This window comes from Dipodomys spectabilis, unplaced genomic scaffold, assembly GCF_019054845.1.
Source record: "Dipodomys spectabilis isolate Male_0828 unplaced genomic scaffold, ASM1905484v1 ptg000066l, whole genome shotgun sequence".
In the NCBI taxonomy this organism is placed as follows: domain Eukaryota; kingdom Metazoa; phylum Chordata; class Mammalia; order Rodentia; family Heteromyidae; genus Dipodomys; species Dipodomys spectabilis.
Window position 1 is genome coordinate 3,884,937 of NW_024870743.1, and position 24,872 is coordinate 3,909,808.

General features: G+C 40.4%; 1 protein-coding gene across 2 annotated transcripts in view; it reads right to left on the reverse strand.

Annotated features, from left to right (window-relative positions):
- Positions 1-271: 271 nt before the first annotated feature.
- Positions 272-24,872, reverse strand: part of Mboat2 (membrane bound O-acyltransferase domain containing 2) — a 111,445-nt gene continuing 86,844 nt past the window's right edge. For both annotated transcript variants that reach the window (XM_042680797.1, XM_042680798.1), the window contains 8 exons: positions 22,211-22,265; positions 16,354-16,537; positions 13,688-13,880; positions 8,929-9,032; positions 8,570-8,634; positions 7,315-7,447; positions 3,134-3,285; positions 272-1,542 (listed from right to left, as the gene is read on the reverse strand). In XM_042680797.1, coding sequence (XP_042536731.1) covers positions 1,317-1,542; positions 3,134-3,285; positions 7,315-7,447; positions 8,570-8,634; positions 8,929-9,032; positions 13,688-13,880; positions 16,354-16,537; positions 22,211-22,265 — 1,112 coding nt within the window. In that variant the 3' untranslated portion in view covers positions 272-1,316. The remainder of the gene's footprint in view (positions 1,543-3,133; positions 3,286-7,314; positions 7,448-8,569; positions 8,635-8,928; positions 9,033-13,687; positions 13,881-16,353; positions 16,538-22,210; positions 22,266-24,872) is intronic.

The window sequence follows — 24,872 nt, forward strand, 5'->3', positions numbered from 1 at the left end:
CCCCTCCCCTCCCACAGAGCATGACCTGGTCCGTGTGGCTGAGGTCAGTGCCTGCAGCGGCACCTGCCCGCACAACACTCCTCTTGGAGTTAACACAGACACCTAATAACTCAAGGCAAGTTATTCATGGTGAAATAGCCCATTTTCCTTTTATAGACTCTAAAACTCATTTAACAAGTGTTAACAGAAAAATTTTAATGTGAGAGTTAGAGTTTGGAAACTATCTTATTCTAAAAAAACAAACAAACATCATTTAGACTCAGTGACTAAATTTTCATTTCCTTAAGACTTCCCCAAATAGGAAATTAAAGTGTAAGGACAAGAAATTGATTAGGCAGATAGTAACCTTAATTACTAGAGATTCCTTTCAAACCTTCAAGTCATCTATCACTGTTACTCTCATAATCTCCTCTAATTCTACGTAATTTATGCCCAATAAATTTCATCTACAAGTCCCATGTAGTTATCAGTTATTTAACTTTTATGTCTCATACAGAATTGGGACACAGGAGAGAACACCTTTGCCTCTAGTTCCAGCCACACAATGTTTTCTTCACTAGCACCTTCTGGCCTCATCTCCCTTACTTATTTTTAAGGAAATCAACTTAAAATATTATACTGTCAACCTTTAATTATGCTGAAGGAACTCCTCTTGGAAGGGCTCTCTGACACAGGTAATTAAGCTGTCCAGCAGAACAAGCTGCCTATAATTTGGCATCCATTACTGTTCCGTATTATAGTCACTTGAGATACTTTAAGAAAACCCTTCAAATACTGAGATGTTTATTGCATTTTAAAGTAGCCACTATCTTAAACATCTGTTTAAAATTCCTCCTAAATTCCATTATAGTATACAACATCAAAATTGAGATAGTCTTCTCACAATATTACACTTGAAAATACCATGTAGAAACAATTATTTCAGGAAATAGAAGGTTTAAGGCAAGACATTCATTTTGAAAAGTGAATCTTTCAATCATCCAGATTGACACAATTATTTTCCACCTCTTCAGTGCCTTGGGATACGCAACGTACATTCAGCAACAGGGCACACATATGACCTTAAGGACATATGCTGAGGTCGGAGTGCCCCATTGAAATATGGGAATATTTTTATATAAGGCGTGACCCACAGGGACATGGCATGGGTGGGGTTATTTCATTCCATATCCAATCTGGTACACAGGAACCTCCTTATCGATCACAGTCCCTTTTCCCTCAGATAACCTCTTTTCAAACAAATACAAACCCCCTGGAAAGGTGCTAAGATTGGTTTCTGTCCACATCTGGAAAACAGTCACCAGGGCGTCCTCCCGTCACTGCTTGAGTGACGGATGTCTAGAGGCTATATCTTGGTCTTGATTACAAATGTTGTTTGCAGTGGAAAAACTGTTTTGTCCCAAAGAATTTTCTCTTTCATCAAATTTTTTGGATCGTGAGAGCTGAGCTTTTTCATGTGTATTCTCTCCTCTGTGAGTTTTTTTCACCGGCAACAACAATAATACTAAGATGCCACAAATGTGAAGACAGTAACACCAGGAGCTGAAAAAGAAGAACAGTTTATTAAATTGTAATCACACTACCATTACTCTCTTAGGATGTGTTTATTATTCTAGTTTTCCCCTCAGGAGATGAAGTCTACAGTGTACGCTGAAAAAAATTATAAAACATTATAGAAACCACACTGCTTCTAGGTATCAAACTAAATCACTGTTTTGTAATGGTCATAAAGCTAAACCAGACATACCCAAAAAAGTGCTTATTAAAGCACATGGACAAACTGCAAATCATCTCCCCAAGTGCCCTGATCAAGGGCTGAATCAGCCCAGGGAACAGCAGCAGAGGGGGCCTGCTGCCTCCCCTGAGGTCCGCAGCAGTCTGAAGTGACAAGGCCAGGGGTGCAGAAGCAACGCTGTTTGATGGTGACTTCCACAAGTAAGGAACACATCGTTAGAAATCATTTTAGAAACATCATCCCCCAAGTTAAGAACAAACCAAATATGACCCAAATAGCTCCAATAGTTGGAAGTTCAAGTGCTTCTAAAAGAGGTATCGAGATTTAAAAAAATCTGAACAGCTCGTGTGTGTGTGTGTGTGTGTGTGTGTGTGTGTGTGTGTGTGTGTGTGTGTGTGTGTGTGTGTGTGTGTGTGTGTGTGTGTGTGTGTGTGTGTGTGTGTGTGTGTGTGTGTGAACACAGGCCCTTATGCTCCTGCTTTTTTTGCTGTTAGTTGGAGAAAAAGAATCTTGAAGATTCATCTACCTAGGCTTACTCCAATGTCAATTCTCAAATAGGCATGAGCCACCAGTGACCTGCCCAGATGCTTTTTAAAGTAAGTAATTTTGTTAAAATGAGAATTTCACCAGTGGTGTCATGTGTTCTTGTATGATTATTGTCATATTTGCGTCCACAATTTTTTACTATATACTGTGCTAAGTCACTCTTACATCTTATGCTAACAAAGAACTCACGAACAGGGGCTGGGAAGATGGCTCAGTGGTAGAGCGCTTGCCTTGCATGCATGAGGCCCTGGGTTCGATTCCTCAGCACCACATAAGCAGAAAAAAAAAGCTGGAAGTGGTGCTATGGCTCAAGTGGTAGAGCGCTAGCCTTGGGCTGAAGAGCTGAGGGACAGCGCCCAGGCCCAGAGTACAGGCCCCACGACCAGACCCCGCCCCCCCCCCAAAAAAAAAAACTTACGAACAGACAACTTTTTATCTCTAAGGTAGCAAAATTTGGGGGGTGGGAATTTGGTGGAATGGGGAAAGGAGATAGATAGCTAGATAGCTAGATAGACAGACAAGACAGAGACAGAGACAGATGAAATTCAAAGTCCCTTACTAGACAGGGGTTAGAACCATGAGAACTTTTCTTCAATCCTTACTTGAGGTAATTAACAATTACATGTCGTCTTCTCCAGTGTGGCCACTCACCCAGTAACCTCTGCCAGGGCAAGTCCCACTCTGGGCTGAGTGGGATGAGTCAACCCATGAAGAAACTCGTGACTGCTTAGCTGAGGATGAAATAGGAACTGGTAATCCACAAGGCTATGCTACAAGTACCATCCAATAGAAGAACTTCCTTTTAAAAATAGCTACTCCACCTGACACCTTTTAAGAAAGAGTAACACTTACCTGTAAAACATAAACGATGGTTTTATAGAAAGAAGGACAAATGGCACAACTGTGTAACTTATTGCTATTTGTGTTACTACCCATGTTATGACATCATAAAATAATTTAAGTTGGGGTGGTTCGATGAAATAATGTCTACAGTTATTTCTCATCTGAAACAAAGAAATAAAAAACATCTGTAACATCTTTAAGTTAACATTATTTATTAAATGATCCTGGTCTCAGGGTGTTGACTACAACACTCTCACCTCTGGTGGGACTCTAACTGCATCTGCTGCAGGAAGCTGGTTCCCTGTATGCCTCTGTGACCACATAAAATAATACTGATCAAAATGAACTCCAGAAAATGGAAACAAAAGGTTTTTCTTTCCTTTGTTGTAGGTTTTCTTTTATTTTTGTCTTACTCAGTCACCTGTCTTTGGGAGGGTAAGAGGGGCAGAGAAATGGAGGGACAGAGCTAGGTGGTGGAGTGCTTGTCTAGAGCATGAAGCCCTGGGTTCGATTCCTCAGCGCCACATACATAGAAAAATCCAGAAGTGGTGCTTTGGGTCAAGTGGTAGAATGCTAGTCTTGAGCAACAGGGACTGTGCCCAGGCTGAGTTCAAGCCCCAGGACTGGCCAAAAACAAAACAAAAACAAAAAATGAAATGGAAGGAAGAAGGGTGAACAAATGCAGCAGTACTCACTAGACACTATGCTGAAAATGAACTATACAACTTGCAGGAGGGGTTGGGAGGGAAAACTGGGAAAGAACAAGGCGAGGGGTGACACTGTCCAAAAAGAAATGTACTCATTACTTGAATTATGTAAATGTAATATAACAATAAAAGAAGAAAGCTGGTTCCCACAAAACCAACACAGGTGTGGCAGGGAAGAAAAGGCTGTGTGGGGGCAAGATGTGGTATATGGAAACAGGCTCTTTGACATTTTTCTGTTATTTAAAATTGTATTAAAATGAGAAGTTTCCCAAAAGAGCAGTGTGGCAATGTGTTACCTGGTAAATTATATAACACACACACACACACACACTCTCTCTCTCTCTCTCTCGTTTATTTATTTGACGCTCTCTACCACTATGGAGCAGATATCCTCACCTCCAGCTCAACTTCTACATCTGTGACAGACCAAAAGGTCTATATACAGAAGTTTTCTTTCCTGTTTTTTGTGTCAGACTTGATCCCAGTCCTTCATTCATAATAGATCAGCGCTCTACCAATGAGCTATATCCCCAGACAAAAGAAGCTGTTTTCTAATATCCATAATTTTATAATTTTTTTAGAAAAGCTTTTGAAGTGGTCATAATATTTCAGTTTTAGAATGTGCAGATTTAACTAAACATGGTTTTGTTTTCCACTGCATTCCTCCTTTTTTAAAGTTAACTTTTTATTGTTATTATAAAGGAGTTACAGTTGCATAAGTCAGGTAAAGAATACACTTATTTAGTTTTTGCTGGTCCTGGGGCTTGAACTCTAGGCTCCAAGGCTGTCCTTGGGCTCTCTTCTTTTTCTTTGCAATAAGGCTGTTTCTATTTTAAGTTAGCTTGGTGGCCTTTATGATGTTCTGGATACCTAAAGGTATGTTATTTTGTGCAAATATCTGTATCTGAATTCTTTTATCTAAGATCAGAGATTAATATCTTTTATTTATTCAATAAATGTGACATACAGGTAATATATTAAGACATATAATTGGTGGAAGCTTTAATCAATTCAACAATAACCTAAAACAGAATGCAAACAATGGAAGGATCTTATTTTTTATCCAATCTGTTATTTGATTGGAGAATTGAGTCCATTAGTATTTAGGGTTATTCTAAAGAGATGTGTCATGCTTCCTGCCATTTTCCTGATTTCCTGTACTTTGTTTTTTCCTTTTCCTGTGGTTACTAAATTGATCTAGTGATTTTTGTCTGATGTGTTTTCTTGATTTTGATTGTTTTCTCCCTTCAGAATTCTTTGTAATGCTGGTTCAGTGATCATAAATTCCTCTAATGTTTGTTTGTTATGGAAGGTTTTGCTTTTACCATCAAATGTAAATGATAGTTTCACTGGGTGGATGAGTTTGGATGAGAATTTTTCATCTTGTTTGGATTATACCATTCAGACTGTCTTTGTTTTGAAGGTTTGTGTAGACACGTGGTGTTCAGCCACCCGAGATTCAGCAATAACAGGGCTGTGATGCCCTTAGATGCCTTGGGCTGCATGCACGCTTCACTGACTCACTCTACCACTTTAGCCACAGCTCTACTTTCAGTTTTTTTCTGTGATTAATGGCAGGTAAGTGTCTTATGGACTTTCCTATGCAGGCTGGCTCTGAACTGTGATCCTCCGAGCTCTGCCTCCTGAGTAGCCAGGATTACAGATGTAAGTCACCAGTGCCTGGCTAGTGTATTTCTTTTTAGACAATGGCACTCCTCCTTCACTCTCTCCCAGTTTTTCCTGCATCCTTCTTTCTTGTGTGATGTGCCACGTAAGGCTGCATGGATTTCTTTCTCTGAGGTGGGTTCATTTATACAATGGTTTTCCATCTAGAGATCATCATTCTTAGTGGCCAGAACCAAATCCTGGAACATGTGAATTCTTCCACAATTCTTTTCTAGGCCACTTACTCCTGTCCATTCTGTCCAAAGATAAATCCATTTCCTCCAGAAAGGTTTTCAGCATTCCATGCCACATTTAGCTTGTTACCAGCTTGGTGTTCAAGTTCTTTTTATTATTTATTACCTTCGTCCCTCCTTCTTTTCCCCATTTCATGTACAGTGCTGCTCACTCCCCATGCACACATGCGTTCTTCGCTCCATTTAGCTTTTCTCTCGTCACTCATGTCTTGTTCTTCCTAATTTACTCAACACTGCAAAAATTTCCATTTTTCAAAGCTCAGATCTAAACACTTTCATAATGAGGATACCTCTGCTGAACCTAAGCAAGAAAGACTTGTCTTTATCCTATGTCTATCATGGAGTCTATCATGTATCTGTGAGGCATGTGTGGGTATGTACATACACACAAAGAATACACATAAACATATATGCATGTGCACATACTTATACCCCTAAGTAGATTATGAACTACTGAAGAGTATAGCCCTTAGTTAATACTTTTTTTTTTTTTTTTTAACTCAGGGCCTTGCACTTACTAGGCTGGCACTCTATAATATAGGCCATGCTTCCAGCCCTACTTTTTGCTGGTTACTTTAGAGAGAAAGTCTAGCAAACTTTTTTGTCCAGGGTGGCCTTGAACCACAATCCTCCGTATCTCAGTTTCATGAATAATTAGCATCAAGTTAATACTTCTTGGTATTTCCTTTATATATTCCCCAAGTACCTTAAATTGAATACAGTCAAACACTGGTAAACATCTGTTGGTTTGTTAAATGAAAGCATCTTAGCTAAAAATACTACAAAAACCTTGCTTAAATACTTTCAAACAAGCTGGACAGGAGTGGCTCACACCTGTAATCCTAAGCTACTCAGGAGGCTGAGACCTGAGGATTGCAGTTCGAAGCCAGCCCAGGCAGGAAAGTCCATGAGACTCATATCTCTAATAAACTACTCAGAAATGGTGCTGTGGCTCAAGTAGTAGAGCACTAGCCCTGAGCCAAAGAAGCTCAAGGACAGTGTGCAGGCCCAGAGTTCAAGCCAAGGACTGGCAAAGAAAACCTAAAAAACTTTCACTCATGCCACTTTCTTCTGACTTTCCTTATGCTAAATTATTCTTCTCCTTCCTCTCCCATATTACCAAGCTCTTTCAGTTGTTTTCCAACACACTGCCCAGTTTCCAATCAAGCAACTATTCTAAAGAACAGTGCCATGTTTCTAACATGACGCCTCTCCAAGCATGGTCCATCCCCTCTGCTAAGATTGTGATACTCACACTTTACATACCTTCTAGGAAATTGTTTAAAATAAATCTACCACTCTGATCACCTTTACTTAACTGCTTTATCTCTTCAGAACCTTCAGTAAAAATAAGTAACATTTTGAGAGTGCCTACTATGCGCTAGGCACAGGAAGGAAGACACATCTCCTCAGACACATAGGCATGGAGCCTGGAATGTGGTAAGCACACAGTTATATATCTATCTTTTGAGTGGGCAGATCAGGGCTGATCACAGCCAAGGAGATACTGTCTACCTTATACAAAAGTCTTACTGAATTATAAAAGTAAATTCTTGATACTTACAGCTCGCGCTGCTAATGTCATTAATACCCCTGTTAGAAAGGTGAGGTAATATCCTGGGTATACCCCATGCCAAATGGCAGACAGAATGAATGTCTGGATGGTTGGACTGAAGGATGCACGTTCATAACACACCCTGGAAACAAAACACACAGAGAGCCAAGAGCAGTGAGCAGATCTGAGTTCACAAACCCAGCAACAATCCTTGCATTACCTGGCGGGATTAGGGTAGCCAGGAAAGCAACACCGTTTATCTTGAGCACTAACTTGGTCTGCAACCTCAGGGAAATTGTAGTTATTTTGTGTCAAATTTAGAAGCATAAATTTCATTCTTACTGGTATATATAACCACTTTCAATGCACGAAGAACTTTGAGCTAATAGCATGACTGTTTTTGGCAATGGGAGTCCTTAGTCTAATAGTCCTATAACACAGTGCAAAATTCAGGTGAAAACAATTTTCGAAGGGAAAGCCTTTGGAAGACTGGCTAGGATCATGAAGTGATGAGAGGGCAATCTGGAACATCTCAAGGAATAAAGACACTCAGTTGTCATTTTACAAAGGATAACACAAAGCAGTCTGCTCTGAGCACTGCCTGTACAGGGGCAGGATCTGTGGAGTAAATTCAAGATGGATCACGCCAAGGGTATCTGCACCCTCCCTTCCTGCCTTCTGTCTCCTAACAAAGTCCTGGCTCAAGTTCCAGCTACTTCTGAGAAGCTTGTCTTGTACTCACTGTTCCTACCCTTGCTCATAATCCTCACTATAGAGAACAGCCGTGTGTCTCACCACAAACTTGTCTTTCCAACAATATTTTCACCATTTTCTGTGACTGCTGGGTCGAACTGAGCCTTTTCATCTTGTGTCCTGTGTATCCTGTGCCTAACTTAGAAAGCCCAAAACTGGAACGCTTCCAGAAATCCAGGGCCATATGCAGAGTGACTGTGTACAGGCTTTTATTTTTCCCCACATAAATCTCCAGTGGATAAGAGTAGAGGCCACAAAGGACAGTGGGGATCCCCCATAAGGCCAAGCAAAAGGCAGGCGGAGGGCAGTGGGTTGGGGATACTCTTCCCATAGCACCAACTGTTCTGATAAAGTCTAGCACACTTCCTTTGGTGGACGCTAATGTTCTTTCTGGATAATACCAAAGCTACCATTGTCACTCAACACACTATAAACGTAACAAAATCTGAACTCAGTGAAGGTCAACCTTATACACGAAATGCCAAGTAAAGAGTGTTCCTGTGGAACATACCTTTTGAGCCAAAGTGCTGTCTGGATATTCCAATTATCAAGAAACATCTTAAAACTTGTTGACATCTGAAAAACAAAGAAACCTTTTTGTTTGGCCAGCAATAGAAGCTTTAAATATTAATAGTAATACTTTACTGTGTAAAACACACACTCACACACTCTCACACACACACAGCCCTGAAGGCACAGTCCTCACTGGCCTTGCTCATTGCATCCTTGGTGGCTGAGGCACATGGTCCATGATGAGGACGTATTAAGAGACAGAATGATATTACTGTAATTAAAAATCTTTCCATACCACTCTTGGGACAGCACATCATAAATGATCACTGGCAACTAACTTGTTAGTGATTCACGAACCTCTATTTGCTGAATTCTCAAATTGGAAACTAGATCCCAACGAGCCACTCCATTTCTGTCATAGCCTCTGAAACCAAAACCTGCGGCATTATTAATCGCATCAGCTGTAACAAAGCAAAAAAGAGAGAGAAACTTTATAACTTTATTTCCCAAGATAATGTATGTTGTCATATACTAAGTCTTTATTTTTTTGGTCCACAGGGCTTGAATTCAAGGTCTCCAAACTGTCCCTGAGCTTTTCTGCTCAAGGCTATTGTTCTACCGCTTTGGGTCACAGCTCTACTTCAGGTTTTATGGTAGTTAATCAGGGACTAACTACCAGTCTTTTGCACCATGGAAAGTCTCACGGACTTTCCTGCCCAGGCTAGCTTTGAACTGCAATACTCTGATCTTAGCCTCCTGAGTAGCTAGAATTACAGGCAAGAGCCATTCGCACCCAGCTTATAACTTTTATTTTTAAATAGTTTTAAATAATTTTAAATAGTTTAAGTAGATTTATTCTAATTTTTAAGAAAGACCAACAACATTATCACATATAATGAAAATGCACAAAGACTTTTGGTTAGCTAGTAAAACATCAGACATTAGGCATGAATGAACATCGGTAGTGTCTAAAAGTTCAGAAGACCACTGGCTCTCCAGAGGTATAGACTGTGTAGGAAACAATTTAAGAGTGCTTCAATGGAATGCAACAGAGAGTGCTCAGCCACCCAGGGAGGAATTACTCGGAAGAAGCTTTGCTTTGGGCTTGCCATGTTGCTATCATTCATGTAGTTGACCTTTTTATAAATAAGAGTGTGTGAAACAGGTTTTAACAATATTTTCCTTCTGTTTATCAGAACCGACTCTACAATTCTGTTTACAAAATTTGTTTTCCAATGTTTTGCATCACAATGTTCACCTTGTCACCTTTGCCTTATATACCTGCTTGACAAGCTTCAAATGAAGTTTCTGCCTCAAATAAGCAATGGGAAATGCTCAGCTTTCTATTGTGTGGTCTATAACGAGAGAACAAACAACTGAAATCCATCAAAACCCTGCTAAATAATATGCTTGCATATTAAATATAGTCAGTATGCAACATTTAAGTTTTATCCTTAAATGGTTCCTAATTACTGTCTTAGTACCCTTAAACAGAATTTAGGAAAACTATACCTGTGGACAAAAACAAGCAAGATTTACCACTCAAGTTGAATGAGATCAGCAGCCTTTGGTCAAGTATTTATACAACGTTAAGGTAAGCCCATTAATATAATAACATCTATGTTTAATAGAATTAAAAATAAAACCAGTATTATTTAATGAACCAGGCATTTGCTTCTTGTAGGTTCACCTCCTTCAAGCTCTCTGGAATCTTCTTGAGTCAGCTGACTGAGGGAGGGCCCAGGCTGCTGAGTGGAAGCAGAAGGAGCATATGCCTGCTCATGACTCTGCTCACACTCTGTTGGAAAAGACATGGGTCTACTAACTAGAGCAGAATTTAAATCAAGTGCATAATGCCTTTTAAAAAACCCAGTCATAAGCCGGGCACTGGTAACTCATGCCTGTAATCCTAGCTACTCTGGAGGTTGAGTTTTGAAGATAGTGGTTCGAAACCAGCCCAGGCAGGAAAGTTTATGAGACTCTTATCTCCAATTTTCTACCAGAAAACCTGAAGTGGAGCTGGGGCTCAAAGTGGTAGAGCACTAGACATGAGAAGTAAAGCTCAGGTACAGTGCCCAGGCCCTGAGTTCAAGAATCATGACTGACAAAAAGTCTTCTTTTTTAAATCCAGTTATAGAGCTGGGTGCCTGGGAGGCTGAAATCTAAGGATTGTGGTTCAAAGCTATCAATGGTAGCAAAGCCCATGAGACTCATCTCTAATAACTACAAAAAAAACAAAGTAGAGCCAAAGTAGAGCTGTGGCTCAAGTGGTAGAGTGCTAGCATTGAGCAAAAAGGCTCAGGGACAGCGCCAGGCTGAGTTCAAGCCCTAGGAATGGCACCATAAGTAAGAAAGTAAGTAGATAGATGGGTGGATAGATGGATAGATAGATAGATAGATTAGATAGAAAAATGGTTTTAATAACACATACAGCACAGCCCTACAAATTGCTACTGAATAGTCATACCTCCCTCCTGACACTATCTCTTGCTCCTTCTTTCCTTCATTTTGGCCTCCAGCCAAAAAAAAAAAAAAATTAGGATCTAGAACACACTCCTCATTTAAAATTATCATCAAAACTCAAAAGCAAAAACAAGGAAAGAATAACTTTGGAGCTCCTGGAATCCTGATGACACATTCTCGGACGTTCACAGATCATCAAGCTACAATCTGACAACCAAATGGGCAGTGTTTAGGGCTGGGAAGGCGGCTCAGTGGTAGAGCGCTTGCCTTGCATGCCTGAGGCCCTGGGTTTGATTCCTCAGCACCACATAAGCAGAAAGAAAAAAGCCGGAAGTGGAGCTGTGGCTCAAGTGGTAGAGCGCTAGCCTTGAGCTGAAGAGCTGAGGGACAGCACCCAGGCCGAGTTCGGGCCCCACAACTGGACCAAAAAAAAAAAAAAAAGAACAAATGGGCAGTGTTTAAACAAAGCAATGGAGAGAGGAGTTAATGGATGTGTGACCTGGTGAAGTGAGGCTGGGTGAAATGAGGCTCAAATTCTGCTTTTCTATTGACCCAGCATTCCAACAATGGACTTGGATCTTAACTATTATTACTAGGTCCACTATAGTACAGAAACAATAAAAGTATATAATGAACTGAATAGGCTTAGGTAAAGAATTCTTAAAATTCTTGACAATTTGAAAGTAGCTCACTTTCAAAATGTTTTATTTCCTTAAGGTGAAAACAGGGGAACTGATTTTTTTTTTTCCTAGATGGCTCCAAACTTCAATGCTCAGATCTTAGCCTCTTGAATACTTAGGATTATAGGCATGATTAACCAGTACCCACAATTCTTAAAGAAGTATTAGTTTCAGCTCTATGAAGGTGAATATTCTGTCACACCCTGCAATTACAGCACTCAGGAAGTGTGGGCAAGAAGTTTGTCAATTCTAGGCTAGCCTGGTCCACCTGGCTAGACACTGTTCTCAATAACAACAGCAAAAAAAAAATATTGATACCAGTTAAAATTATATTTTTATTGGCAAATAAGTTATCAAGCTAGAGTAATTTTTAATGATGCTATTAAGAGTGAAAACAGATTCTGGTCCCAAACTATACTTCATTGAAGTAAAAGCCAACAGTAAAATGCTAGACCTTGGGCCTTGTCATGAGTTGTGCTTTGCTGAAATGTTTCTTTGCACATTCATTTAAATCAAATATGAGCAAGGAAAACAAGACAGAATCTGAAGAATAAAGACGCTTCTAAGGGAAGCAGGCACATGTAAAGGAGGATTCAATTCTCCCATGAAGTGACATTTAACTTTAGTCCATCCCTCAAGATGCAGCTAGATTTACTACTCAAAGTCTAAGGCACTGGTCAACTGAAGCCTCATGAAGCTTATTTAGCAGTCAGCAAAGGGGTTGGGAGTGACCTGTCTCCTTCCTGGTTCCTTCCTTCTTTCATATCTGTGGCAAAAACTATTGACTTCCGATCTTATTTGTTCAATCTTATTTGATCATGGATGTAAACTATTTTCCATACACTGAAATTCAATCATGAAGGCTCAACAGAATGTCCGTTTCCCCCTAATCCTCCTCCTACTAGGTATCACTGACAACCCCCTCTACAGTGAATGGATAAGACACTGATCATAGTTTATACTATGGTTAAAAGTTAAGGCCGGGCACCGGTGGATCACATCTGTCATCCTAGCTACTCAGAAGGCTGAGATCTGAGGATCATGGTTCAAAGCCAGCCCAGGCAGGAAAAACTTTAAGACTTTTATCTCCAATAAACCACCAGAAAACCGGAAGTGGCACTATAGCTCAAGTGGTAGAGCACTGGCCTTGAACTGAAAAGCTGAGGGACAGGTGCCCAGGCCCAGAGTTCAAGCCCCATGACCGACAAAAAAAAAAAAAAAAGTTTATCATATAGTAATTTGATAATATAGTAATAAACAAGTTATCATATGGTAATTTTAATACAATTAAACTATTTTTTGGGGGGGAGGGATCCGGTCGTGGGGCCTGAACTCTGGGCCTGGGTGCTGTCCCTCAGCTCTTCAGCTTAAGGATAGTGCTCTACCACTTGAGCCACAGCGCCACTTCTGGCTTTTTTCTTTTTGCTTATGTGATGCTGAGGAATCAAACCCAGGGCCTCATGCATGCAAGGCAAGCACTCTACCATTGAGCCACCTTCCCAGCCCCAATTAAACTAAATTTCAAGTGTCATGAGGGTAGGATATATGTTACATATATTAGTGGCTATTCTTCCTACAATAGAATCTAGCACAACAAGCATTCAATAAATACATTGTCATTTCAACGATTCCTTGATTTTTATCTTACAATAAAATGGGCCTTGATCTAGTTTTTTGGTTGTCCTTACACACAAACTTTTAGTTCTACATGAGTAACACTAATTTTTCTAATTGGTGTTTAACTCTGTATCCTCAAGGGGGCACTCTCAAGCTTGGTGGGTGGCATGCCAATAGCACCAACTACTGGCTACTGGAAAGGTAGAGTCTGGGGGATTGGCTGAGCCCAGAATTTGAGGCCAACCTGGGTAACACATGGAGACCACACCACTGGAAAAAAAAAATTATTTATATGATCTCCTACAAGTTAAGATACAACTCAACACAAACAGCATAAGTCTACTTACATTACTTACCTAAAGTCCATGCGAAATAGTATTTAGGTCTGGCAGCCAAAAGAGAGACATATAGATAGGTAACTTTGGTTGGCCATGAAGCTGTGGCTTGAAAATGCTCATCAATGTTGTACTCCACGGGTAACAAGTTGGAGATGGTCAAGTGAAATAATAAAGAAAGTCCACAGACTATGAGCTTCTGAATGACTGCCGGCTAAAAAAGTCAAGACACAAGTCGTGAGCTTCATCTGCATTCCCTTTAGTACTCTGCACAGGTTGTTCTTACTGACTATTAGACCAAAAATGGACAGCTACCTTGCACCAGCAGTTCAGATCCTCCACAACCCCATGGCAGAAACATTATTAAGCTATCTACAACTTACTCAGACTGTGTATGGAGAACTTTCAGAGAATAAAAATCTAAAGCAAACACAAGCAAGGGATAAGTGTACATAGAAACGAATACACAGAAAAATTTTGGTAGTGGATTTCATGATTTTCAAATGAAAATCGAGTTTAACGTATGCTATGTAACATACATTCATATTCTGTTCTTTTTCTGTGTTTTTAAATGCTAGACATTTCATGGACATTGTTTTTGCAATAAACAATACATGTCCCTTTAACTCTAAAAGGTCTTGAGTTCAGCTTTCAAGAAGGATCAAACTAAGGGTTGGAGGTATGGTTCAAGTGGTAGAGAGCTTGCCTAGCACGAGCAAGATCTAGTAATTCAACCCCATGCCCTCCCCACCAAAACCTAACAAGAACACTGAAAAGCTGCATGCCTGAGAAGACTAAAGTTTGCATGAAGGATTGATGGAAAGAAGAGATCATTCGTTGCAACACTACAATATTGTGATGAGAGTCAATTACCAGCTCATGGTGCTGGTATTTTCACACTCGTGGTATATTTGTGCTTAGAAGAGATCATATAGGGCCATGGATGGAAAGATAGGAAGTATACTGGATTTAGAGTGTGCCCTAAAGGACACATAGTCAATTTAACTAAATTAAATTTATAAAGGAACATCCATATATTAATACTTTATGTAACAGTGCTATGAGAAAGGCTCAACAGTAAGAGTCAGATCCATTTGTTCCTTGGTATCTACTAGGACTAGTTCTAGGCCTCCTCTGAAATACCTAGCAGATGTTCAAGTCCCTTCTACAAAATGGTGTAGTAGTTGCATTTAAGCTAATAAGCACATCCTCAAATACTTTAAATAATCCCTAGCTTAGTTGTAATATCTAATACAATGTAAAAACTATGTCAATACCTGTTATATTTTATTGTTTAAAGGATAATGACAACAAAAAGCCTGGACATATTCAGCACAGATACAATTCTTAAAGTCCCTTTGGTCTGTGGCTGGTTGAATCTGTGGATGCAGAATCTTGGAAGCAGAGGGCTGACTACAGGATCTTCAACTTTCTGTTATAGCAGTAAGACCTCTGAAGGGCTGAGTCCAGAAGAAAGGGGCTCAAGTGGTAGGGAACCTGCTTAGCAAACTCTAGTCCCTAAGTTCAAATCATAGTACTGTCCCCCCACGCCCCCCAGCAAAAGTTTATTTCTCAGTCTGCACATACAAAAAAACTGTCAATGGAAGAGAGAGACACTGACTTCAAGCCTGAACTACAACCTAATTTGACATGGTAACTTCTCCAGGAACACTTAACTGATAATGGAAAGCATGACAAAAACACCCCAATACAAGACACAATGAACCGTACAGTACAAAAGGTGATGCAACAGCTTTTGCAAATGGACACACTCTTCTTCATTCACTCTTCACTGCCTATACAAATGGAAAATGGCGGGTGTGCCAAAGAAAGGACGTGAAACTTTGCCTAGTCCTCATTCAGGAGAAACACACAGCCCTGGTCTCCACCTCACAGACTTCCTGCCTTGCTTCCTATTTCTCCTGGGTATCTAGACTGCAGCAGACCAACTGCAGCAGGAGCAGCCTCTGGGAAGTTTCCTCAGTCTGCCTTATGAAGCAGCATCTCAAAGGAAGAACAAATGTGCTGTGTTCAATTGTGAAGTGATTGAGCACAGTCTCCAGAGCCGCACTGCCTGGGTCTGAGTTCCCATTCTTCTCCTGCCACCCTGAGGAAGCCTGCTCAAACCACAGAGCCTCTAAGTCATTGTCCTCCTGACAAATGGTGAGGGCAGCACCTGCCTCTCCGCTGCACGCAGAGCTTTGAAATGACCTGGCATGAGGGAAGGGCTAGCCTCGAGCAAGCTATCAGGACTGCAGCTGACTATAGAAATGTGGACAAGATGACATGTGAAGGAAGCCTTCAGAGGAGTAAAATTTCAGCCAGAAACAACTGAGAAGAAGAGAGGGCAGGTAGGGAAGGAAAGAGACCCAGTCTCCACAGGTGCAGGTTAGGAAAAAGCCAGGACAAGCGGCCTGGCCGAGTCCATGAGGAGGGCTGGCTGGGTGTGAGACAGCTCATCACGCACAGCATTCGTCTCATGGAGAAATCTAGCACAAGGCTCTTCTACGTAACCTATTCTTAAGTCTTTAATCATGATTGCATTTCTACTAGGCATTGCTACTAGGTTTAGGGTGCAGTCATTTATCTTGAAAAAGAGTTACAAAGAGACAGGGCAATTCAAAACATGACAACATTCCCATGTTTAAATAAATGAGTGAGTTCTTGAGTTAAACCTAGGGTCTTACATTTGGAGAGGGCTCTGTTCTTTCATGCTGCACCTCTTCTCTTCCATTTTCACCTGACTGTGGCATGTGGAGTGACTTGCCTTCAATGAAAGTAATGTAGTCTTTGTAAGAGCACAGCGGGCCTGCCAGGATGCCCATGAAGTTGCAGTTGTAACTTACATACTCCAGAAGGCTGGGCATACGCCTGCAATGGAAAGACATGCAACTTTTGTGACATGTGACAGCAGGTTCCAGAAACTTTCATGAGAAAATGCCATGTACTGCACTGCCTTCATATTTCTAAAAGAAAACAAGCCATACTTTTCATTGGTATACATACATAAGATTCACAAAGACAGGGACATAGTAATGCTCAACAACAGTTTTCAGTAAGAGAATACAAAGACCTTTATAAAGAGCCAAGCACAGTGGCTCACAATTATATTCCAGCTATTTAGGGGGTGTAGACAGGAAGAGTGTGGTTTGAGGCTAGCTGAGGCAGAAAGACTCTCTCAAAGAACAAGCTGGGCATGGCAGTTTATGCTTGTAATTCCAGTTCCAGTGTGGGCAGAGATAGGAGGATCATGGTTTAAGGCCAGCCCTAGGCCAAAGGTCAAGATCCTAACTAAAAAACAAGTAAAGCATAAAAGGACTGAAGACACAGCTCAAGTGGTAGTGTGAGACCCTTAGTTCAAACCCCATAGCTGCCAAAATAGAAAATGTTAAGACCTGTATAAGCAACTACAGTTTTTACTAAGATTTTATGATGGAAGATGTCTAACATAGCTGTGACACGCCATGGAGAACCCTCTATTACCAGTCATTTCCCAGTTATTTGATCACACATGTGTGCACCAACCACATGTCTGGCCAGGTCCAGGGCCTGCAGACATAATAAAACAGAAACTCTGCATTTATCCATCTTACATATCAGTTACAAAGAACAATCAATGAACCACACAGATATATTTACAACATAAATATTTTCAGAGATGTTAAGTGCTATAAGGAAAAGGTGTTTTATTATATTAACAGGTTGGAGAAGGCCCCCAGTGAGACAGGGCAGGCCAGAGACCAGTAGGACATGAGAAGTTGTATGATGTCAGTGGTGAGGATACTGGGCAGAGGCTGAGGCTGACTGGCACCAAAGCAGCAACAAGACTGGATCGGACTGATCTTGGACAGACGCAGGCAAAAGAGAGCTGAAGTGAGATAATGTGGGGCCTCAGAAACCATGGAAGGAATGGTAGATTTTGTTCTTCATGAGTTTAAAAACCACAGTAAAGTCTAAAGGCATGTGTGCTGCAGAGGCCTCACTTGAGCCCACATGTGGACAGAGCAGCAGCATTCCCAGCAGGGCTGACTGCCTTGGGGTAGGAGGGACAGCAGCTGCACAGATGCTGGCAGCAGAGCCATGAGGTTGCTCGCAGATCGGAGGTAGGGTCTGAGATGGAAAGAAGAAAGGATGGCTCAAAACATTTGTGATCCTGCTACCTTGAAGACTGGCCCCATGGCACACAGCCCCCTAATGTTGACTAAGCATTTTTGGTCAATAACCACAAGTGACAAAAGAACCTGAGATGGTAAGCAGCCTTCTTGAACATGCTTCTTCCTCTCTAAATACAATGCTAACTCCCTAAAAACACACTATGTATGGATAAAAGCCAACGGGACATCCTTTTTTTTGGGGGGGGGGGGTCCAGTTGTGGGGCCTGAACTCTGGGCCTGAGCACTGTCCCTCAGCTCTTCAGCTCAAGGCTAGCACTCTACCACTTGAGCCACAGCACCACTTCCAGCTTTTTTCTTTTTGCTTATGTGGTGCTGAGGAATCGAACCCAGGGCCTCAGGCATGCAAGGCAAGCGCTCTACCACTGAGCCACCTTCCCAGCCCTAAACGGACATCCTTATATACTAGGTATCACCTTCATGTAAAGATAACAGGAAAACAACACTGTGTACCCCCCCTCCTTCTGGAACTAGCTGGGGAAACACTCTGCTAACACTCCTTTTCTAACTTTTCTAGAAGTGTTTTTCCTATACTTAAGGGTCTTAAATCCTAATTATTTCCCTTTGGATATCAAATTGAGGAGGGAAAGTGTTTTTGGCAGATTTTCTTATTTAGTTCCTCCTATGTAAATAACCCAGAGCAGGAAGCTTTCTCTGTGCGCTGGATATCAAGACAAGCACCTTGCAATCACAGAACTCCTTGCACTCTAGCAAAGAGCTTCATTTCCAACACCACAGACCCCACACAATGTCAGCTTGTCACAGCACAGCTCCATCTTACCAAGTCAAACTGTGTATCACAATTTGCAAGGACAGGAGATAGCTCTGTTAGTATTAAGTAGCTGAACAGAGTTTTCAATTCCATAAATTAGGTAATAAGTACAAAACATTAGTATAAACCTCTTCCATCCTTCTCTCCCATTTTCCCCTTCCCATACTTACCCAAGTTATGTAGTCAGTTTTTATATAACGTACATTGAATACAATGACTGTATTTGTTTACTATTCTTCCCTCTATTTGTGTATGCCCCTGGAGAAAACTTTTTTGTGTGTGTGCTAGTCCTGGGGCTTGAACTCAGGGCCTGGGTGCTACCCCTGAGCTTTTTGCTTGAAACTAGCACTTCGCTTGAGTTCTATCATTTGAGTCTCAGCTCCATTCTGCCTTTTTGCTAGTTAACTGGAGGTCAGAGTCTCATGGACTTTCCTGCCCAAGCTGGCTTTGAACTGCAATCCTCATATCTCAGCCTTCTGAATATCTAAGACTACAGGTGTGAACAACTGGCCCCTAGCTGAGATAATTCTTATCTAAGAAATCTGGTGACATAATTTTCTGCTCAACTGTCATACCAAGCAACTCATTGTAAGCACTTTGGTCAATAGATATAGTATTGGCCAGTAAAAATGAGACCTTAAGTCTACTGTAATATTCTTTTTTTTTGTAATATTACTGACATTTGGGCCAATAATTCTTCGTGGCAGGGGCCTCTCTGGTACACTGCAGGACTTATGGAGGATTCATGAGCCTCTGGCACTAGCTGTCAGTAGCAGCATCTCTTCCCTGTTTTGACCACTGAAAATGTCTCCATGCAGTGTATATGTCTCATGTACGAAGACACTCCCAGTGTTAAACCACTATTTAGTTGAAGGGAACATGAAAATAAACCAAAGTTTCTGTTCCCAATGACTTTCTATTTGGGAGTTAAGTGTAAGAACAACCAATATATTATGTAACATCCAATGGTTAAGATATATTATAAAGAATATCAAGGCAGGGCAAAGGGATAGAAATTGACTGTAGAGAGGGAGTACTTTTCTGATAGAGTTGTCTGTATAGTTAAGAGTGGGTTGTTAATCATAGGGACAAACACTAAAGTCTCAGCACTAGGGAGGCAAAGATCCAGGTTAACCTGGGATAAAGAGTAAGACACTGTCTCAAAAAGGAAAACAAAAATAGGATGAGTGAAGAAGAGTCTAGAACTCTGAGCTCTTGGTGGTTATTACATGCAATTATCCAAGGTTTGAAATTTTAAATTACGTGGAAAGGCATGGTTTTTGTTTTTTTTTAATCAAGGAATTAGAATACACAAATAATCCAAGGCATATTCAAAGGATCCCTGGCTGCTAAAGTAGGTTATAGAAGGCAGGAGGGAAAAACAAGGAGAATGATCATGAAAGCAGTGAGTAAAATGAGGGTCTGGACAGAGACTAGAGTGGGAATAGAGAGATGTGGTCAGATTAGAACTGCTGGAAAGGAAGACCAGCTAGATTTACTAGAGACTGGATTTGTAGTGAGAAGGTGATGAATAGTATAATTATTAACCCAGGAAGTGATACTGCAGAGAAATATATTAGATGGGTAGGGAGGAAGATGGAAGCAGAAGGGTAGGGAGGAAGATGGAAGCAGAAATCAAGAGATCTGTTTTAGACATACCTGTCAGTATCAACGCAAAAAAAATGAAATGATTAGGGATATATGAGGCTGGAGCTAAGGAGCAATCTAGGTAGGAACATAAATTTAGGCAATGTCAAACATGTGAACACAGCATTTGAAGCCACTGGATTTGTATGGCAACACATGAGAACATTGAAAAGTCCAGGTCTGAGCTCGGGTTCACCAATAGTGTGGAGGTGAGGCAAAGGAGACAGAGTAAGAATGGGTGGTGGGTGGGAGAAGAAGGGAACCAAAAGATTCCAGCATCCTGGAAGGCAAATGATGACTTCTCCTCATTGTTGAATGATCAACTGGCCAACACTGGAGGGCTGAAATCTGCTGAGCTTAAGGGAAACTTGAGAGTGGAAACAACAATCTGCCTACAGGGAAGAAGAAGGGAGAAGGAGAGAAAAGGCCGTGGAGAGAGAAGTGGGGCTGTTACACAGAAGGGAGTGTCTAGACGAGAACACACAGTAAAGCAGGATTTTTCTTTATTTTGGAGAAAGTGATCCAGCAGCAGCAGAGGGAAGGAAAAAAAGAAATCACATTCAGTGAAGTAAAAAGTTGCCCTTATATTGGACTATGGACTATTGGACTATGAGTATTAACTCAGTACTAGGAAAGAAAGTATTTGTAACGATTGAGGCAGTTTGGGAGACTTTGTGGTTACAGAATGAAGCAGTTATTCTTATTCTCTCCAAAAACTAAAATTTGCTACCATTATGAAAGGAGGATATACAGTCTGGTAAGATAGAGAACTAAGAAAATAATATTAAAGAAAATACTTTTTTTAATGTGTGTGCCTGTACTGGGGCTTGAACTCAGGGCCTGTCCCTTAGTATTCTCATTCAAGGTTGTCATTATAGCACTTGAGCCACAGCTCCACTTCCAGCTTTTTAGGGACTAATTGGCAATAATTCTCACAGACTTTCCTGCCTGGTCTAGCTTCAAACCGCAGAGTAGTTAGGATTACAGGCATGAGCCGACAATCCTCAGCAGGAATGTAATTTTTAAATTGGGGATACAAATTAAAAATGATTTGAGCCATCAAGACTGTCTTTGCATCAGGTTTCTTCTACAGTTCAAGTAAGTAACAAATTAATTGAATTAGGTCTGGGAATTTGCCAAGTGGGAAAAGGGAAAACTGAGCTGAGTGACTGTAAGTGATTGGGGGCTGTATGGACCAAGGACTCCGAGGGAAGAGAGAACCAGGTCAAATTAACTTTTCATCAGTTAAGTATATTCGAATGGACGGTTACCTATATGTGTGAAGACACGCTAAAGAGAATATGTAAACACAATATTCTTAAAGATGGGAAAAATAGAAGAATATCCCCAGGATAAGCTACCTGGGATCAAAGGTGAACACTTGACATAGGTAGTCACAATGTCACTTGCATTTTTCTAGCAGCTGTGTATTTTAATTTCTAATTCTATTGACAAGACTTTGTCAAGAAATTAAGCCATTCCTTAGGTGACTCTTTCGAGTACCTATAGCCAACGAAACAGAAACCTATCCCAGATAAAATTCCTCGAATAAGCATAATCATTATCTGAGTAGTTTTTCATTATTTCAAAAATATCATGTCTATGTACTAACAGACATAGATAAGTTAACGTGACACATCCTCGCCCAATCCCTGCTATCACATTATTGGTCCAGAAATGGAAGCTGCTGGTACTAATAATTACTACTTGGTAGACATACTACTTTCCTATTTTTAAGGAACTCAGAGCCTTGTCGCAAAAAAATCTAGCAGAAAGCCTTGTGGTCCACAGAAGGTGCACACTGTTCCAGCACACAGGCAAGGTGTGAGCAAGTCTTAAAAGGGATGCCTAGCCCAGCATGATCCAGGGCATGATCTGGAAGGACCAAGAAGCCTCATCCACAAGAGTAATATGTGCTTAAACCATAGCAAGACATGATGCAAAGACACATACCTTACGGCTAAACCCTTCTGTGTTGGAGTCAGTTCTTCATCTTTTCGAAACATTCCTGAGAAACAGAAAACAAGTGCTCTTATCAGGTATGATTTCTCACAAGAATGACATCTTTTCCATTCACATTTTCATCATATTCCTCTTTGAAATTCATGCTATATTTCCAATTCTGATCTAATGACCACTCTTCTTTTCAGGGCAAAACGGACTAAATCATGTAAAGGACCATCATGTAATGTGACATGTCCAAGTCTGTGTACGTAAATATCACATTACAGGAAAAACAAAGCCACGAATCTCATTTATCTCTAAAGGAAATTATTTTACAGAAAATTTTCCAAAGGGTTAGAGGCGTGGCTCAGCTGGTGGTACACTAGCCAATGAGTAAAAGCATCAGGTACTGAGTTCGAGTCCCAATCTCAGACCAAAAAAGAAAAGAAAACTCCACAGAAATGGAATGACGAAAGGTGAACAAATGCAGCAGTGGTACTTACTGAATACTATGTTGAAAATGAACTATACAACATGTGGACAGAAATGGGAGTGAAAAACTGGGAGAAAGTGAGGGAAGGGATAACACTGTCCAAGAAGAAATGTATTCATCTTTAAAATGAAAACTATTTAATAAAACTTTCCAAATGCTAGTACTTTAAAAAATTATCCTTACTTGTAAAAATTATGACCTGCCAAAAAGAGGCATTTAAAAGTTTCAATTAATGGATGATTTAAATAACTAACTCAATGAATCACTGGTGACTCACATCTGTAACTGTCGCTACTCAGAAGGCTGAAATTGAGGATCACAGTTCAACAGTCTGGGCAGAAAAGTCCCCATGAAACTCTTATCTCCAATTAATGACTCAAAAATCAGAAGTGGGGTTGTTGCTCAAAGAGGTAGAGCATTAGCCTTGAGCAAAAAAGCTCAATAATGCCCAGGCCCTGAGTTCAAGCCCCATAACCAAAAAAAAAAAAAAAAGGTAAATAACTCACTTATTTACTCAAGGTAAAGCAAGGAACAATCTCTCTCTCTTCCATGACTCCAGTGAATGAAAACTAACTTCAAATATATCATCTTTGTCCATGAATTTGCCTTTTCCTCCCACACAAGACATATTACTATGATCACACTTACTACACCCATATGCTTTTTAAAAAGTAAACCCTAAATTCATCTTAGAGACTAAAGAGAGACTAAATTTAAAGCAAATAACACAATTAGAAAATATTTATAGCAAATAAAACGTAAATATTCCTCCCTAATCACAATGAAAGCAATTAAGAAGCACCGAGAAGAAACAGAAAACATAAACAAGTCATAAAATACAAGTATCTAATTGATACATAAAATATTAATTTCATGATGAATAATGAAAAAAGACTAATTAGTAAAACAATTTCTAGAAGGCTGATGCAAAAAGACCGAGTTTGAGGCCAGACTAGGCTACCTAGGGAGCAGATCAGCCGCAGCTGTTCACCGTCTCCATCCTTCCCTGCAAAAGAACCCCAGTAAATAGAGAAACGCAGACTAAGAGGATGGTATTTTTCACTTATAGTACACAGAATTTTTAAAGGCTCTTATTCATATAGCATGGTCTCGGTATTAGACAACATATACACATTTTTATGTACAATACACACATTACCAAAAGAGGAAGAAAATTATTATTGCCTTAAGAAATTCCTACTACTTCTGTAACTTATAGTCTAGTAGGAAGAAAGAATATATATTAATGAGCTACTAAGAGGAATTTATATGATTTTTCTTTTTTTTTTTTTGTCAGTCATGGGGCTTGAACTCTGGGCCTGGGCGCTGTCCCTCAGCTCTTCAGCTCAAGGCGAGCGCTCTACCACTTGAGCTACAGCGCCACTTCCGGTTTTCTAGTGGTTTATTGGAGATAGGAGTCTCACGGTCTTTTCTGCCCAGGCTGGCTTTGAACCGCGATTCTCAGATCTCAGCCTCCTGAGTAGCTAGGATTACAGGCGTGAGCCACCGGCACCCAGCCTATATGATTTTTCTATAAACCAGTACAGCAAAGACTTGAGAAAATCTTTCTGTCTCCTAACCTTAGTAATCTAAACTAAGGAAATAATAATATAGAGGTCTGACTTGAAACTTATGATAAGGGTATGACAAGCATATACACAATAACAAAAAATTTAATTGCCTATACATACAACAACTAGGGAAAAGAAAAATAATTATGTATCTACTTTTGACAATTATGTAAATAGATAGCCAGATCTTGGAAGAAGATGAAGGAAGAAGTTGAGCTTTAGTAAGTATGGCTCTGAGGAGAACTGGAAACACAGAGGACTTGTCACTTTTTTTTTTGTATTTATTTGTACTATCCAAAGTCTCTTCAATGAGCAAGGTCTACTTCTTTGTAGTCAGAAGAGGAAAGCAGGTAAAAAAATACTGAAGAGAAGGGAAAGGAAGCACATGATCAAGAGGGAGTCCACAGAGAGGAATGCTATACTCCAGACAACTCTACGACAGACACTGCTATCTACTCTGCCCACAAAACAAAGGGCTTTCTTTGGAAATGATGACCATAAGTAACTTTAAAAAATCAATACATTATGTGTGTGCTGTATGTCTATGTGTGTATGTCTCTCTTGGTGTGCATATATATGTCTGAGTCTGTGTCTCTTCCTTTTGTTA